Consider the following 19,863-nt stretch of genomic DNA (forward strand, 5'->3'; position numbering starts at 1 on the left):
TTACATATCTTGTTAAAACCTATAAATTAATGCTAAGGTTAAAAATGTTATTTTTCATTTTGTAATTGAACAAATAGTGAGCTGAAGAGGCCAAATACTTGCAAAATTAACATGGCTATCAGAACATGCTAAGATCAAAAACTCAAGTGACAACACATGCTGGAGAGGATATGGAGAAAGGAGAACCCTCCTCCATTGCTCCACTGCTGGTAGGAATGTAAATTTGTACAACCACTTTGGAAATGAATCTGGTGCTTTCTTAGATAAATGGGAATAGTGCTACATCCAGACCCATCTATACTATTCCTGGCCATTTATCAAAAACATGCTCAACCATACAACAAGGACATTTGCTCGACTATGTTCATAGCAGCTTTATTTGTAGTAGCCATAATCTGGAAACATCCTAGATTCCCCTCAACCAAAGAATGGACACAGAAATTGTGGTACATTTACACAATGGAATACTACTCAGTAATTAAAAACAAGGATCATGAAATTTGCAGGCAAATGGATGAAACTAGAAAAGATCATCTTGAATGAGGTAACCCAGAATCAGAAAAACACGCGTGGTACATACTCACCTATAAGTGGATATTAGACTATAATATAGGATAAACATACTAAAATCTACAGACCTAAAGAAGCTAAACAACAGTGAGGACCCTAGGGAAGATGCTTAATTCTCATTTAGAAAGGAAAACAGGATAGACACCAGAAGTAGTAGAAGTGAGGGAACAGGATGGGAGCCACAGATGTCCTCTAAAAGACTCTACCCAGCAGGGGATCAAAGCAGATACAGAGACTCACAGCCAAACTCTGGACAAAGTGCAGTGAGTCTTATGGAAGAAGGGAGAGATAGAAGAACCCAAAGGGGACAGGAGCCCCACAAGGAAACCTACAAAGCCAAAAAAGCTGGGCTCAGGGTGTGCCACAGAGATTTGATGCATCAACCAAAGGTAAAACAGAGAGAGGGCATTGACCCCCTGCTCAGATGTAGCCCATAGAAATCTCAGTCTCCATGTGGGTTCCCTAGTAAGGGGAGAAGAGACAATCTCTGATATGAATTCAGTTGCCTGCTCCTTGATCATTTCTCCCTGGTGGGGTGCCCTCATCAGTCCACAGAGGAAGAGGATGCATGTAGTCCTGATGGGACTTGATAGGCTAGGGTGAGACAGTAGGGAAGGAGGACCTCCCCTATCAGTAGACTAGGGGAGAGGGATAGAGGAGGAAGAAGGAGGGTGTGTGGGACCGGGAAGAGATGAGGGAGGGGCTACAACCAACCAAAGTGAATAAACTGTAAATAATAATAATAAAAAGAAAAGAAAATGTTTAGTCTAAAATACAGCACCCCCCCCAAAAAAAAAAAACAACAATGATTAAAACAATGACCAACCAACCAACAAACAAAAATGTAGATAGTAAGAAACCCAGCAGGAGGGCTTACAAAATTCACGTATTTTTAAATACTACCCTATGATAGCTGGGATCCCAACATGAACTTAGCATAAACTGAGGTAATAATTACAGAGAAGTAGGGGTATCTAGAACTATAATGGGGAGTGCTAACCAAGGCTAGCAAAAGCAGATTTATTACTAGTCCTGGAGACAAAGGAACCAAGGGTTCATGTCACAATGGTAGTGAGAAGTCTTCCAGGAGAGAATTATTATTTTCCATAGAGTGACGCAGCCAACCTGAGATCATTTTTGAGAAAGATCCAGGAAGACAAATATCCTGTTTCCTTTCCAACTCATAATTATCAGAGCTTCTCACTGGATGAACAACTAGGATATAGAACTCACAGGCATTTTCCTTTGTGGGATGGAAAGAAGTGTGAAGAGGGATTGAGAATTGATCTGCAATGGGCAGTGGAGTGAGGAGAAGATATTCAGCACGAAGGCAGACACACGGCGGAATTGCAATGCCACAAACTGACATGCATTTAATTCAGTGGGCATGGGGGAAGCACCTGTACTGCTGTACAGATCTGGGCAGCAGAGGAAAATATGAAACAGTACAAATAAGTATTTGAAGTTGTTTTTGACTTTTGATGAGAAACATTATTAAAGATAGATCTTTATCCAATTTAAAACCATCACAAATGAGCCACTGCTACTGGATTGAAGCATTTGCAGCTGTGTATATGAGTTGTTTAATCATTATTGTCTCTAAATGAGTTGGCAAGAAGAATGTAAAAAGAAACTGATAGTACTTGGATGGTTCATTACTGTTACAAATCCTATTGAATGTAAGTATTCATTCAATATTTCCTTCATATTTTGAACTTACATTTATTGGCTTGTAAAACAGTCTCTTAAACTGATGGCTTAATGAATAAAATCATCTATGTATTGACAGATTTGTTTTATCTGTATGGCGAAATTAGATAAATGGCATAGCTTAATATGATTATGGTGTTTGGAAGCAGTTGGCAGTTTAAACAGTTTTAAACCTACGAGTTCTACTTATTAGAAACTTTCTTTGAAGTGGTGAAGGTTTTATGAAAATAGAATCATAATCTGGTAAAGTTTATTTTAGGTTTTGGTTTCACGCACCAGGATGAACTACTGTGTTGTGTGCAAAGTCAGAATAAGCTTGTTTTAAAAGCCTGGACACATGGCAGCATTCACACTCACAAGCCTCATGAGCTCAGCACTTACAAAGCGATACAGACTTACATTCTGATTGGGGCTGTGGGCAGGCACTGAATCCACGTTTTTCTCATGTTTGAGATGGGAAGAATGTTTTTCCGTTTTTAGCTACTTTTCCTGTTGCTATGATTTAAAAAAACAAACCTGACAAAAGCAACAAAGGAAGAAAGGTATGTACTTTGGCGCACAGTGCAAGAGTCTATCACCTATCACATCACTGTGGCAGGAGCTGGAAACAGCCAACCATGTTGTGTCTGCAACCAGGACACAGACAGCAGTGCATGCAGGATGCTCTGCATCCTGCATCCACTCACATAACCCAGAAGTGGCACCTGGGCCTTCCCACCTCAATGCTGACAAGATAATTCCCAGGGTCATGTGTAGAAGTCAGTCTTTCAGATGAATCTAGATTCTGCCAGGATGACAGAATTTAGATAGTTAACTCTGGAGATAGTTAACAGATAGTTCACTCTATACTACTCTGTTACAGAACAGTCACGAAGAACAAAACGAGACAACACATGTACTTGCCACAGCACCTCTCATACAAAGACTAGTCCATAATTTGCATTACTATCACTGTTGGGATTCCTTCCTAAGGCTCTGTGTGACCTGGGGCCTAGAGATACGTGATTCTCAATAGTGGTGTGGATGTATGGGATGGTATGGCACTACAGACTAATGCAGCAACAGTCGCAAATGACATCTTACATCAAGATAATCTACCAAGGCTGTAATTATATATATTGTCCTGACTTGAGATTATGAACTAAAGTGACCCCCTGCTTACTATAATAGCTTTCTTAAAAAGGGTGCATTGAGATATTGTTACATGCTACAACTTATATGAAAAGGTGTAATTTATGATATAATCTTCAGCATAATTAGTGAGGATGTAAAGTTAAGGCTGGCCTTCATTTAATGTCAAGTATGTAGTATCCTTCACCTTGTACTTCTAAAACAATTTTAAAATATTTTAAATATTTGTGTGCGAAGGCATAAATATACATGTGGAAGTCAAAGAGTAACTGTAGAAATTATTTTCCTCTTCCCACCATGTTGGGTCTTAGAGATTGCACTCAGCTTGTCAGACTTGGTGAAAGTGCCTTTACCCACTGAGCCATCTTGCCCACCAAGTTTTGAATACTTAAAAAAAAAAAGACAATTTTTAATAACCATATTTATGGTTTGTTCCTTTTATAGAGATGTAAAGGAAATTGAATGGGAATAATTTCACCTCCATTCCTAATTTTCTCAGTGAGGAAAATTTCCCAATACATTGCTGACTCTCCCTTGGTCCCTCACTCTGCTCTAGCACCATGGATTCCTTTGGTAAATCTGGGAAAGCTCAGCCTGTCTTCTCCCGAGGAGTTAGTATCTGATCCTTTCCTAGAAAAGATTCTTTCCCACATTAAGGAATGGGCTTGGACGGTACTAGGGTCTGCATCAGCTCCAGTTATGTTCTCTGCTGACTATGGGATGTCGTTTGTTACCCTGCTAGGCTCTCATACGCTATAGTCTCTGACATTTTGCCTGGCACTTGCTATGTAGACCAGGCTGGCCTTGAACTCAAAGAGATCCACCTGCCTCTACCTCTTAAGTATTGGGATTAAAGGTGTGTGCTACCATACCAGGCTGCCCCCACCCCTCTGTCTCTTTTTTCTTTTTCTTTGTTTCTTTCTTGGTGGTAATTGTGGCCATCACACCTACTATTAATTTTTCAATTTGCTTAGAATGCAATCAGTTCCTCTCTCTCTCGATTTGGAAAGGGAGTCCAACTTCTTGTTTCATAATCTGACACTGATATCTGATCCTTGAGTTTCTATGTAAACAAATATCCCAAGTCCAGGAGGTGCTGCCAGGGCAGTTTCAGAGCCTGTGCCTGGCCCTGATGCTCTGACAGGGAAAGTTCAGTCTGTGTATCTGAAATTTCAAAAAGCAGCTAGAAAAAAAAAATGCCCTGTAAACCTATGCTGTCATACTAATTTATATTTCATTATAACAAAATAATAGAGGCAGCTAACTTTATAAGGAAAGGGGCTTAATTAGCTCATACTTGCAAAGGGAAGCCCGAAGGCTTACAGTCAGTGTCCATTGTGGATGACAGGTCTGTAGGTGGAGAAAGAGAGCATTTTGTTTTCGGAAGTCAGTGACTAGGTCCCACAGTCCTTTACAGAGGTGAGCCTCCACTCACCCCAGGACTTTCTACTAGGACCCACTTGTAAAGGTCCCACCTTTCAGTCTCATCCAACTAAGCCCTAACACACAGACTTTGAGGAACACCACCAGCAGCTACCATCGGGGTTTGCCTAAGCCTGCGACTACTCATCCTGCTGCTGAAAACTGGAGGTCAGGAGTGTCTGTGTGTGGGTAGGGGGTAGAAGGCTTCCATAAGACACAAGACCGTTTAGGTAAGAATACTGCCAGATCCCAGCAGCTGGATTTCTCAATGACTGAAGAAACATTTTCGACAACCTGCACAGTAGGCAGGGACCGTTCAGGACATCTCTGAGTACACTTACCTCAGCTGTGTGCTTTGCCACATGCCCAACGATCACAATGACCTTCCCCTTGAAGCTCTGAAGCATCGTGGTGTAAGGGCCCTGGCTGAGCTCTCCCTCTGCTGTGAAGGCTGCGCTGAAGGGGATGTTGATGCTGCCAGCAATGTGACCTCGAAGAAAGCTGGCAAGGGAGTTAAGGAAAAACTTTCTTTTTCTTTTTTTTTTCTTTTTAAAAGAGTCATGGTGACTCATTCCTAGACAAGAGTACTAAACAGTCCCATGTTCATTCAAGTTTTATCTAAACAGAGTATGATCCCCTTAGGAGGAAGAAAATTAAATTTGAAAATGAAGTGGAAGAGAGAAAGGAAGAGTAGCTTGAGTCGTTTTACTGTGAAAACTGTGAAAGCAACCCTGACCCAGTGAAGCCATGGTCCTCGATTGGTTACACAGCCTGTGTGCCATCAAGTTCACTAGCACAACCAGGGTTAGTTTAAAGTTCACTGACTCTGGGAAAACTCGATACTGAAAAATACTGGCAAAGCAGATGCTAAGTCAAACTGCACTTAGAACCACTAGAGGTCATCAGCCCCAGCTGGAATCCGTTCTGTTGCAGGTTAATGTGTCCAGCAAGCTCAGCTGACATAGCCATTATTCTGACTTTACATCCTGTCGAAGGGGCCATGTCTTACATTACTCATACTTTAGAAGAATTCTTATGGTCTAATTGACCATTACTGTTAGTTTAGGAAAGAAAGACATCCATTAACCTACAATATTTAGAAATGACATCAGATGTTAAATATATACACTTTACGAAGTAATTAAAGTATAAAAATAGATCTTTGACAATTAAAAAGATTTGGTTACACACAGAAAACTGTAAAAGATGTATGAGATGCTGCAATGGATTATATCCATTTGGAAGGACAGGGAGGGTTTTCACTGATGAAGTGATGGCAAGGTTAAAAGAGTAAGAGTTAAGACAAAGGAATGGAATGGAGGTGTGACAAGGTGGAGGATGGGATGAAAAGGGGATTTTTGTAGTTACAACAGGAAACCATGTGTCCAATTAAGGACATGGGAAGACAGGTATCATATTTTAAGCTCGAGATAAAAAGGGAGGTAGAGGTTATACTGTGCCTGTGTTAGGATAATGATCTTTATTCTGCTAGTAAGGAAAGTCTAAGTATTTTAAGTAAAAGAGCAGCACACTGGATTTGCATTTGGGCACCATTGTGGGGAAAAGCTCCAGGGAAAGTGAATGTGCCTTTACTTATTGAGAAGTTAGGTTATGTTTCCACTTTTTTTTTTTTTAATGTATTCTTGGTGTTTGTCATTTATATATGACTGTGTGAATGAGCTGGATTCACTGGAATTTGAGTTACAGACCAGACAGTTGTGAGCTGACATGTGGGAGCTGGGAATTGAACCACAGTTCTCTGGAAGAGTAGCCAGTGCTCCCAACTGCTGAGCCATCGCTCCAGCCCCCTCCACTCTTTCTGAATAATCATTGATGACTACCATGAAAGGCTTTTATGTGTTCAATAGAGCCCCCTCCCCAAACTTCCACTTTAGGGGCTTAGGAAAAGTGGTCGTTTTAAAGGTTATGACCCAAGTAAGTTATGGCTTCACTCTGAACTTCTTACCACAGAGGAAAAACATTCTAATAACATGTTAAAATAATAGTTGTCGATAGACTCAGTCTGTAGGCTCACCAATTATTCTACTTCCTTTCCCCAGCTCCTTATTGGTGGAAAGAGGACAGATCCCAAGTTCCCACTTTCTACAACAGGTAGGTAGTAGGAGAAATAAAACATTTAACATTAACATTAATAGTAATAGAAATAAAATAAAATATGTTCTGAAAAAATAAGAGATAAAACCACATTAAAATTCCAGTGGAACTGTTGAGAGAATTCTAGAATAGGGAGAGTATTTATAAACACAGGTAGCATGCACTTAAACTTTAGGTGTGCACCACCACTGCCTGGCTGGTATTAGTTTGTCAAACATAATTATTCAATATTCTCAATGTAATCTTCATGAACAATGGGGATTTAAGAATAAGAACCCTGAAAAATACTTGGAAATATTTTAAGCAATGTTTTCACTAAAGACACCTTAAAAGTGACATTTATAATACCAGCTAGGAGTCCAACTGCTCTTCTCTCCTCAGCAAGCCTGAATCAGCTGCCAGAGAGAACCTGTTTCTCAGCCAGCACTTCTGTACTGTGAACAGCTTTACTTTTAGTTGTTTCACAGCAGCAAAGGCAATGCACATTTATTCTAGTCAAGTGCTGGGATGGACATGTCCATACAGGTACCCGTTCCTTCTTTCTTGTTTGACCGTTGGCCATGGTGTTGGTATTAGTCCTGTCACACCATGCCATGACTGGCAGAGAAGAAGGTATGGAGGGTAGAGCAAGGTACCTGATGCAAACTGGGCCAATCTTATTTTCTGTCTCAAAAATGAGAAACAAAAGACAATGCTTAGATGTGTTAAGTTTTTGAACATACAGTCACATTTGAATGCCTCTGTATTGAAGGGTAACCACATAACAGTAAAGCAGAATCCCCTACTTTAGAAGAAAGCTGATTAAAGTTAAATTCTGTAAATATCTGGTTTTAAAAGTTGTTTTCATATAAATTTCAATATATTACCTAAAATCAGAGATAAATCTGAATAATTTCTACATGCTATTTAGTATGCTTTTAAAGAAGAGTTTTCTATACTGCCTTTTAATCACTAAAAGTATGTTATAAACTTGTTATTTTTCCAGAATTTTGTTAGTTATGCTTTAGGTTTGATTTTTTTTAAAAAGGAGATTAAATGTCAAGATTCTTGGCAAAATATGATGAAAATAAGAGTTTTGAAGAGGAGGAAACTTTTGTCTAAACCCCCAAATACTTCAAGTCTTTCTTCGTATTATGCTTTGGGAGACAAAACACAAATGCAGAGCCTTAGACCACAGTTCCCTCATGTAGTAAGGTCCTGGAAACCATCTAAGGACACTCTTCCCAGAACACTCTCAGTCAAGAGGCAGAGACTGAGTCAGCACAGATGTTTGGACACACAGCTGTCAGCCCTCTTCATCTCCCACCCATGAGTGCAGCTCCTGGGAGCCAGGCCTACTTCTAGGCCAGTGCAGTTACAACAAGCAGTCTCTTTCATTTTGGCCTGTCTGACACTGAAGAAAACAATTTTGGTTACTTAAGGATGTTTTTGTCCTTGGTAATTATGTTTCAGTGCTCACAACACAGATCCCCTTATATGGCTGGCAGCAAGATGAAGGAGAACTTCTGGACACCACAGAGGCAATCACATTATACCGTAAAGGTATGTAGCCGAATGGCTACCATTTGTAAAAACCTATTGAGTCATTTCAAATCACAAATACGGAGTATCTGAGCTTTCTGTTGTTGCCGGAGAAAGGGTTTATTTAGCACACAGTCTACCATGACAGAAAGTCAAGGCAGCAAGAGGCTCAAGCAGCTGGTCACACTGCAGCCAAAAGCAGGACTCGAGTGTGGAGAACGCTCAGCTAAGGTCTCCTTTTCACACGGCCCCCAAAAAGCCCAGCGAATGGTGCCACCCACGTTCCCTTCATTACCTCATCCAGGTGAATCCCACAGGCACGCGCAGACCAGCCTCCTAGAGGGTGTCTGGAGCTGACGTTGACATAGTCACACTGAGCATGTTGTGGCAAGTGTGCTGAGATAAAATCTTAATGCTTTAGCACTTTGGATGATGAGTTTGCACAGGACCTGCCTGGCACCACGGTCTTGGAGATGAACATACAATATACATACTTTTGTATGTATGAGATGCTTTCCTTTCCTAAGATAGGCAAATACCTTATTCTTTTTCACATTTAACTCTTAAGAATGACACTGCTAAACTGTAATAAATGATAATAAAAAAAATTAAAAGAATGACACTGCACGTCAGCTAACTCACATATGTGGATTAAGTGATTTTCACACTCAAAGATATGTTACAGTGAGTGTGTCACTGCACAGCCAGGTGAGTGTGTCAGAGTGTGTCACCGCACAGTCAGGTTACAGTGAGTGTGTCACCGCACAGCCAGGTTACAGTGAGTGTGTCACTGCACAGCCCCGTGCTTTTCCTTTAAGTTGCTTGTCTGTTATCGGGTCATAGCAAGGAGGAGTGTAGCTAAATCAGTCTATGCAACAGTATACAAAAGTAGTTGAAGTGGATAGAAACAGTGAGTCCTGAGTATAACACAGTTATGTCACATAGGTAAAATACGTGAGTGCTCATATCACATGTCTTTACTTCACACACACACAAATAACTCCTTTAATATGCATGGTCAGAATTCAACTCGGAAGCAATCTTCTATTAGTCTGAATCCTGGTAGATCACAGTACTTCACTGAGCACTACACTCAGGGGTATCAGACCATGCCAACCTCACCAGTTACATGAAATCATACATATCTCTGTGCTGTCCTGTTTACTGTGCTAACTAGTTTAAATAATTGAACAATAGCTCCTTAAACCCATTTGAAGGTTGTACCTATACTAATAGCCAAAAAGAAAAACAGAACTAAGCCTATCATTCCTCCACTTACAACTGAGTACTGTTAAGTGAAATTAAAAATGTTCAGGAAACATTTTCCTTACAACTCTATTACTACATATTTGAATTGATATCAGCAATACCCCATCATCCCAGTATAAAATCTCACTTTTAACACCTCCTCAGTGGTCCCACTAACGTCTTCCACTCCAGTGAATCTTATCCTCTCATTTCACCCTGCAACAGTCTGCCAAGACACCATACACTGAGCTTAGAGTACTGAAGAAGCAACTTTCTAAAACTTTTATTTATTTATTTTTCTGAGAAACCCATTTTATTCAAAATCTTTTCAAGTTAAAATTTTACAAAGTTCCCAGAGGACCACATTCCTGCTGAAAAATCTTCCATGGCTCAGATCTCTCAGTTCAGACCTAATGAACCAGGACCTAATAACTCCCATTCCAAATGGAATCATTTGGCTGCCTTTCTGCCCAGTTCATGTAATTTTTCTCATTCTAAACTATTTATTTAGACAGGGCCTCTCTGCCTGTGTCCTCCTTGTGCCAGCTACACAAATGCTAAGGTTATAGGCATAAGCTGCCAGTTCCTTTGTATTTCTATGCATGTACAGTTCCCCTGGGAAGCTTATTTCCCACAATAAGTATCTATAGCTCTCTCATGATAGCAAAATGATCTTGTACAAAACATATTGAATATGACTTCCATCAAAACTAAACAGCTTATAGGAAGGATACATATTTCTTCCTTGAATGTTTTTACAATGCTTAATATAGCATGCACACACAATAAATCTACTTACTAGGTAAGTTAGTTTCAGAACTGTGCCAAGCCTAGAGTAGACAGTGTCAGCTGCAAATATGTAACTGCCTCTGCCTGCTCCAGCCAGAGGCACCACTCTAACTGCCTACAAACACCACTGCATAGAGCTCCCTTTCCTCAGGGCACACCTGAACAAAAGAAGAGCAAAGTTCTTCTCTCTAGATATTATCCAGCATGGGTACCAGGATGCCAGTAAAATTGTTTTATTAAGAAGAATCTCATGACCTCATTGTATGTGACAGCAAACACAAAGGCATGTTTGTATACACTGAATCAGAGGAATCCCATCCTTCTAGCTTCACCTGCAACATTAACCCCACCCTCATCATCATTTTTGTTTTTCCAGTACTGGGGTCAGACCGCTAGGCCTTTCTGTACAGCACTCTAATAGCTTCCCTGAAATACAAAGCTGAATGTCCTACTTCTCTAATGGAAATTCTCTCAGGAAGTTAACTCTAATCTCATTTCTAAACTTCATATATTTTAACGATGCCACTCATTTTATTGTAATCTCTTAAATGTGTCCTTAACCTCTCTGGATCTGATCCTCTATGGATTGTAGTCTCACTCTCAAATGTCTTCTATATCTTCACTCACCAAATCTACTTGTACTGTAAACAGCCACCATCTGGCTCAGGTACCTATCCTTATATTTCTATGAGGTTTTGGGTGTGACTCACATTACAGTGTGATGCAATTATGTATTTAAAAGTCCTCTCTAAGTATATAACTGCAGAACAGGGCTCTGGTTTAACTTTGTATCCCCGTTGCCTAGCAAATGTCTTTAAACAGGACCAACTGGTTTGGATCTAGGACTAAAACAGGAAATGGCATCAACTGCTAATGTAACCTTAACAACTATTACTCCAAGGAGTGGAAATATTCCTCAGCAGAAGATACCATACACCCCACATTAAAGAAGGTCCATTCAGACATGAGACTCCAAATGATGAATTTTTAATTTAGATAGACCAGATATAAACTTACATGGGATGAACAAAATCTTGCAGAACCTCCTTATGACCCATCTTCCTCTGATCACAGGTATCTCTACAGTACTTTGGAGATAGTTTCAGAAATAAATTTGTAAGGATATAGTAAAAAGAATATTAGCGTTCACTAAGAATGACGGTCGTGTAATAATGAAAACAGTTGGGGTTGGTTTTAAAGTAAGTGTAAGCCTGCATTTATATATTCTGTTTTTTCCTTTCCTCCTTTATTTTTTTTGGTCCATCTTTCTCTCCCTCCTTCCTTTCCATTTCTTTCCTAAAAGCTTTAGAAATAAAGCTGATTATGAAAGAAGGGGGAGATAGAAAGACTGAGAGAGGACAGGAGCTCCACAAAGGGAACAACAGAATAAAAAAAATCTGGACACAGGGGTCTTTTTTGAGACTGATACTCCAATCAAGGATGATGCATGGAGATAACTTAGAACCCCTGCACAGAAATAGCCCATGGCAGTTCAGTGTCCAAGAGGGTTCCCCAATAGGAACAGGGACTGTCTTTGACATGAACTCATGGGCTGGCTCTTTAATCACCTCCCCATGAGGGGGGAGCAGCCTTACCAGTCCACAGAGGAAGACAAAGGAGCCAGTCCTGATGACACCTGATAGACTAGGGTCAGATGGAAGGGGAGGAGAACCTACCCTATCATTGGACTCGGGGAGGGGCATAGGAGAAGAAGAGGGAGGGAGGGTGGGACTGGGAAGGGATGTGGGAGGGGAAAACAGCCGGGATACAAAGTAAATAAACTGTAACTAATAAAAAGAAAAAAAAAACTGAAAAACTCAGACTTTACTTGAATCAAATGAGATTAACATTCTTTCAATGTATTTCTGTTTACAGATAACATCAGTTGGACCCACATTTGCATGACTAAGGCCACCTTTAATATGAACTCCAGGAAATTTGAAACTAAATATTTTTAACTACCAAACAACTGGGCTGAGAATTACCTTTGAAGTCATTAACATTATTTATAAAGTTTATGCCAGTATACAAGAAATATTTTCTATTGCCTTTCTCCAAAATTCCCATGATTCACTGAAAAAAAGCTTTACCTAGAAACATTTCATGTTTCTTTCTTATAGAAACACACAGAAGGAAAATGATTTCAGAAAAATGTTGCTGTTCCCTGTCTTTTGCCCCTGGCAGTTATGTCAGAGCTTTCGGAAGTATTTCTGAATCTGGGATTGTTTTCTTGCCTGTGTGTGCAGTGTGGCTGCAGCCTTCAGCTTTCTTTGCACTCCTGACTGCTTCGCTTTGCTATCCTCAGACACAGTCAGGTTGGTTTACTGATGCACTTCTCTTTACCAGTAACCAAAAAGGACAATAGTTAAGTGACTGCAGTGTCCACAGAATCCCAGGCAGCAGCCCTAAGCAGCCTGGAAAGGCAGATTCTTAAATGTAAATGAACAAAGTTCATTTGCTTAAGATTAGAAGTTCTCCCTCCCTTCAAAAACAACTGTCTCAATTATTTTACATAGGTAAAAAAGATGAGATTAAAATGTAACTTTAGAAATTTATTATCCCTAAAGCACAAATGAGGAAAATTTTTACCCATCTGGATATATAAGACTTACGTTAGTCTCTCATTTAATTGGCTTGTTAAAGCAGAAAGCAGACATGGTAGGTCCCAGAACTGGAGAGGTAGAGGCAGCTTTAGTTCTGGACCATCCTGGTGCTTCACAGCAAGTTAGAGCAAGTATAGGAGACCTGAAACCTTGTCTCCCAAAGAGAAAGGAAGCAAAGGGTGGAGCAAGATGTGAAGAAACATCAATCTTTCAAAAAATATCTTTCTTTATAGAAGGAAAATTATTACATAATGCCCCTTTTTCCTCTGTTTTGTGGCAAGGGAGAAATAAAAATATTTTAAGGGTACACTAATTAAACATTTATTTAGTCACATCTCAAAATCATTGGTGGAGTGATAGTATGATAGTAGACCTTCATCAGTTGCAGTTTTCCCTAGATGAGAACTGAGTCACATAATACTTCACAGGTACTGGAAGGATTGTAATAGCTCTTAAGTTTGTTTATTATTTACTTTATGTATATGAGTGTTTTGCTTGTATTATATATGTATACTGCATGTATGCCTGATAACCAAAGAGGCCAGAAATGGTATCAGATCCTAGCCCATGGCTTTAAGTTTTAAACCATCACTACTGAGCTCTTAAGATAGTTCAGTCAGTAAAGTCCTTCCTGCCAAATAGATGACCCAAGTTTGATTCCCAGGACCCACATCGTGGAAGAAGAAAACCAGCTCTACAAGTTGTCTTCTGATCTTCATATGTACAATGTGGCAGTGCCCTTCCCCAAATTAATACATAAAAATGTAATAAAGATTTAAAACAAAAGTTTTAATAAAAATATAAAAGCTTTCATAAAAAGAAAGGACTTTTCTAATGCTCCTCTTTTTTCAAAGTATATTATTACATTTCAACACTGAAAATAATTTTCCTTGATGTTGGTGGATTCATTTGTTTAAAGAGATCCACAGGCAGAATTGATCTAGTGACCAGGTCATATACACATGGGTACTGGGGGTAGCAGCTAGGATCTGAAGGAATATGGATAGTTTCCAAATAAATACATAACTTGAAAATCAATACACATCACATTTGGTCATTTATTTGTATTAACTGGCTCATCTCAGTTTTGCATATGCTTAATAGCCTATGCAGAGACTACTTGGGACCTGGCAAATAGCATAAAGTTTAGCAGCCTGAGGCCAGCACTACCAGCTGCCAATTATATGGTACACTAGCCTCTTTAAGCTCAGTTTCTTCTTCAGCCAAAGTTGCTGAAGACGTAACATTGCAGGACTAGCACCACACTTAGGACTGTGCAAAATGTAAATAGCAGCTATTATCAAAACTTAGCTCACTGAAATGTTCTTATTCATAATATCCCTGTTCTAAAGCAAGTACAATATGCATCTCAACTATACATTTACATCTTCCATAAATGTTTTAAGCCAACTGTGTAATGTCCAATAATGGATTCAGAACTTGGTATTAGTTGGGGGAAGTGAGGGTATGTTAATAAATCCGTAGATTTCTGACTATCCCATTTCTTCTGATAGTGTCAGTAACTGTATTTTCTGACTCCATCTTTTATTTTGTTGGTCTCCTTGATGGGTTCAAAATGTCAAGCATGTTAATACATTAAGGTCTTTGACCTTGCTCTTTCTTCTGCTTAGAATGTTCCCTTAAGGCTTGGTTTGGTAGTGCACACCTTTAATTGCAGCACTTGAGGGGCAGAGGCAGGAGGAGGTTTGTCTGCAGAGCAAGTTCCAGAGAGCGAGGGTTACATTGTGACAGCAAATGTGTTTAGTTTGATGTTGTCACTGTCTGTCTTTTTTTTTTTTTTTTTTTCAGTACTGGCTTGCTTGAGGGCTTACATGGAGAAGGGAGTGGGATCAACTTTCGGATGTAAAAGGGCTCATACATTGCCAATTGTATTTTAAATGTTTTAAGTTTGAAGGAAAGTGAGGAGGCAATGGAGCTATGGACTCTGCACCCTGCTCCCTTCTATAAATATTTTCTGGCCACTTTTTAAATCCTAAGCCTGGGGCTGGGCTACAAAACTTATAAGGACACTAGTCTCTGTCCTGTCTTACCCTGAGATTATGTTCTTGTTGATAATGTTTTTTGCTTGTTTCTTTTATTTGCTCTTATTGTCTTTCCGATTCATTTGTTTTCAGTATAAAGTATTTTGATGTTTTATATTCCTAACAAATAACTGTATTTTATATCTTCTTTTAAAAAATTATACGTAGTACTAGAGAATTATATTTTACCAGTTGCTATTAATGGTGATGACATCTAAAAATTAAATCTCACATTCTAAAATGAGTCTAAGCACTAAATTTGTAAATCTCTTCATCACTGTACAGACTCCCTCTTGCCTTTAATTACCTGCAAGTAGGATTCAATATGAAAAGTTAGGAATTTTATATTGGTTGTTTTATAATATGAGGAAATAGTCTACATCACAGATTATTTTTTAAATCCTGTTTTCTAGCTTGAAAGGCAATAGGTGGTTTAGATACTTCAACTAAAGGGTATCTTAGAACATCACTCCAGTCTTCAAGGTATTCATGATTAATACCCAGGGATTCTGGGAACAGAGTTTAGTTTGTATTTTCTTTCAAAGTACTATGAAATGAAGGTGTGAAGATTTGGTATTTGGAGGTATAAAAGAATATGATAAAATAAGAGGTCACAGAAAGGAAATAAAAATGTATGACTCACAGAGGCAGATCTCTGTGAGTCAAAGCCAGCCTGGTCTACATTGTGAGGTCCAGACTAGTCAGGATTACAACGTGAGACACTGATTCTAAAAAAACAAAACAAAACAAAAAGAAAAAAATTGACTTATATTTGGAATTGTGGATTTCCAAATTGTACTATAACTAACCTAAGTTTTTTTCACACTACTTTTGCAATTCTGGGAAAGCTGATTTGAATTTCATATAAAAAACTGAGACTGAAATTTGCACATGAAAATACACAGATTTTGGCATGTAAGACTCCATCATTTGGCTAGCCCTAATTTATTGCTTTTTATCCTTAGTATATGCTATAAATGTGAAAATTTGAAGTTCTAAAGGTCTTCATTTCTATTTTACACTTTTTTTTAAAGAAAAACTTGTGTTTAAGAGAGAATTGCTCTGTTAAGAAAGAGTATCCAACTGAAGAGATGGCTAAAAGTTAAGCGCACTGGGCGCTCCACCAGCAGACTCAGAAGTTAAGCGCACTGGGCGCTCCACCAGCAGACTCAGAAGTTAAGCGCGCTGGGCGCTCCACCAGCAGACTCAGAAGTTAAGCGCGCTGGGCGCTCCACCAGCAGACTCAGAAGTTAAGCGCGCTGGGCGCTCCACCAGCAGACTCAGAAGTTAAGCGCGCTGGGCGCTCCACCAGCAGACTTGGGTTCAGGTCTCTATACCGACGTGGCAGCTCACAGCCCCCATAACTCCAGTCTCACTCACATACATTTGGGTAAAATGCTTAAATACACAAAATGAAAGTAAATATTGCAAAAAAGTATGAGGGTTACAGACACAGGTCAGTGGTAGAGAGCTTCCTAGGACAGTCAGTGCCCTGGCTTTGGTCGCCAGAATTGCTTTTTTAAAAGAAGGATTCACATGGTCTCTAGAACCACAATACATATCAGAGAAACACACACACACACACACACACACTCAGAAAAGGAAGACTCGGTGGGGCAGTGCCACCCTTTCAAACCGCCAGGCAAGGATACTCCTCACTGTTCCGGATGTCCACCACCAGGAGCTTTGGTTTACTGGACTTGGTTTTCTTGGTGGGGGTTTTGAAGTGGCCCGTCACTGTGAGTTCACACAAATCAATCAGGTCCTCTGCTGAAATCCGGGGTGATACTTCTGATTTTAGGTCATTTAAAGGGATAGATTCTCTAGACTGGGGAAAAAAAGGTACAAGAAACAAAAATATTGATAATTTTATATAGACAAACTACAGGCAGCTAATACTTTCAGTATAGTCCAAGAAGAAGAAGACTCCTAACTCATTTTGGCAATTTGTACTGTAACTGTGCTCTTTACTAAAGAGACCTCAGACCATCAAACTAGGACACTGGTCTCATCTATGTACCTGTTATATGGTACGTGGGCAACTGAGACCAAGGATATTAGCAGTCATTCTCTGTGTTATTTAATAGAAAGAAGTATTACTACTCTCATATCCTGCAATAACAACAGACAGATTCAACCCAACAAAAATTAATTGGGCATCGCTATTAATTTTGAAAACTTATATAACTTGAGAATTTAAGAGCTTTCAAGGGCTGGGAATGTAGCTCAATGGAAAAGTGTTTGCCCCTGCATGTGAGACCCTAGTCCCAGTAAAACAACAAACAACAACAGCAACAACAAAAATCCCACAAGAGCTTTCAAAATTTACCTGATCGACAGTATGAAGATTAAAGGAGAAATTGTATGCTTAATTGTTATCAAAATTGAGCCCAATTATTATCTCGTTTTTCTCAGTTTCATTCTGTAGTTCTACTTGGGGCTTGAAATTCAGTATTTCCAGGAAAGGAAATGAATCATACAAATATTCCCCAGACAAATTTATTTTGAAAGAAAAAAAAAATGTGTACAATTGGAATTTGATATCAGGTTTCATGTCTATAGTTTCTCTGTGTCCTAATTCATTACTAGTAAAACACTTGTTCACTTACCTCATTAAGTTTTGAATGCAAATGAATAATCTTTATGGATTTAATTTTTTAATATTAAGAATTAAAGCTACTTAAACATTTTGAAATTAAAAAAAATTAAAGATCTTTAAAATCAGCAGTCACACATCAGAGCCTCCCTATCCTTTTCTGTTAGTCTTCAATCTTTACAGTTTACAATCTTTACAGTGTTCCTTGTGGTCTCCATATGAAGCTATGTGCATTGTTATGTATGAAATCAAGAGCTTTTGATTGGCCTCGTTCTGCCTGTAGTCACTTAGTTATGAATATGGCATTTTGAACAGAAACTTTGAAAGCTTCATCTGAGTGAAGGACGTTCCCTGGCTGGTGAAGAAGAGTATTTTACAAGAGTGTTCTCTCTGAAGAAAGACTGTCCTAAGCTCTGTTCCAACCAAATGTGTATGTGAGGAGTTTTTATGAAAGAGTATCGCTACATATTTTTAAAAACTTTTTATTGATTTCGCATTATGCACTCCAATCCAACTCTTCTCCGTGCCCCTCCATATCAGCCTCTGTCCTTGTAACCTCCCACAAAACAGAACAAATCCAAACAAAGAATACTTTTCTAGCCTTCTCTGATGTGTGTAAAAAAAAAGATTTTAATGTGATGCACGTACCTGCCTATTTAGATTAATTTTAGGAGTTAAAATAAGTTAAGCTATTAGGGCAAATTATACTACTAAGAAGAGGATGGTAATGTTATCATGAAATACACATTCTAGAATGTCTTTAGTTTTCTAAGCAATTTTCTTATTTACTATGAAATTTATCCGAAGAGGCAAAACAACAACAACAAAAAAAATCAAAACAACAACAACAAAAAACCTTCCTCTGCACAACTTCTGCCTTGCACTAGCACCACGCCTGTGTTTTCCTTCTGTGACTGGAGTTTCTAGTTCATGGGCCTTTGTACAGACAATGGATAGGAATTTAGAATAACGTCAGAACAGTTTTGCATGTTGACTAATTTGTCATTTTAGCCCAAGAAACTAAATATAAAACTCATATCAAGTTCAGGTTTTATCCCAAGGAAATTCTGTCTGTTTCTTTAACAGTACAGGAGCTTAAGAGCACAGAGTTACTTGCTATTTGGTACTTTTAGATTTGAATTCTGAAAAATTAAAACTTTTTTCTCTTTGCTTAATTTGTGTGAATGTGCTTTGGGGTACATGAATGTGTGGATATACATGGGTTCTTGTTTGCTTGCAGGTATATGTGCATGTGTATAGTTAGGGCAGAGGTCAGCCTCAGGTGTCATGCCTTGGGAGCCATTCAGTTTCTCTCATTGGCTTGGACACAGCTGAGTATCCAAGGCTGGCTGGTTAGTGGCTCTGCCACCTCAGATCTGGGATTACTACCTTGCCTGGCTTTTTAACTTCATCCTGGGGATTGAGTTTAGGGCCTCATGCTGTACAATAGCCACTTTATGGGCTGGGGCATTTTCTCAGCCTCTTTCTCTATTTTGTAATATGCTACTGCTATGCTTCTCAGACTAACCTTGAACTTGTGATCTCCGTACCTCAGAAGGATGAGATTAGAGTTGTTTATCATCATATCCAGCAGAGAGCAAGTTGAGATAGTAAAAATTCAAGATATAAATCTGAGAATTTAAAAAAAAATCTTATTGTTTTGCTTACTCAGAGTCAGAATTTATTTGGCAGATTACTGAAAATTCCGCAGTAGTCCAGACCTTTGAAACAGGTACTTGCATGGATTTATAGTAATTCCTACCAAGAATCAAATATCTAAATGAGGTCACAAGAAACACATTTTGCTTTTTGTAAGCACAGCATTCTGATACCATGGGAAAGGCCTGGGCTTCTACTTCTAATGTATCAGTTCTGCCTTTAGGAACTACGCTGCCGAATGTGTGTATATATGTATATATGTATGTATGTGTGTGTATATATATATATATGTACACATATATATTGATGAATATATATACATTCATGTATATATTGTTACACACATATGTATATATATCGATGAATATATATATTGATGAATATATATATACATACATACATATATACATATGTGTATGTATGTGTGTGTGTGTGTGTGTGTGTGTGTGTGTAACAA

At 38.9% G+C, this 19,863-nt stretch overlaps 1 protein-coding gene across 3 annotated transcripts in view; it reads right to left on the minus strand.

Annotated features, from left to right (window-relative positions):
- Tbck (TBC1 domain containing kinase) overlaps positions 1 to 19,863 on the minus strand; it is a 166,716-nt gene that overhangs the window by 17,530 nt on the left and 129,323 nt on the right. For all 3 annotated transcript variants that reach the window (XM_060392674.1, XM_060392675.1, XM_060392676.1), the window contains 2 exons: positions 16,804 to 16,979; positions 5,175 to 5,334 (listed from right to left, as the gene is read on the minus strand). In XM_060392674.1, the coding sequence (XP_060248657.1) occupies positions 5,175 to 5,334; positions 16,804 to 16,979 (336 nt within the window). The remainder of the gene's footprint in view (positions 1 to 5,174; positions 5,335 to 16,803; positions 16,980 to 19,863) is intronic.

Source organism: Meriones unguiculatus, chromosome 10 (assembly GCF_030254825.1).
Source record: "Meriones unguiculatus strain TT.TT164.6M chromosome 10, Bangor_MerUng_6.1, whole genome shotgun sequence".
NCBI classification, from domain to species: domain Eukaryota; kingdom Metazoa; phylum Chordata; class Mammalia; order Rodentia; family Muridae; genus Meriones; species Meriones unguiculatus.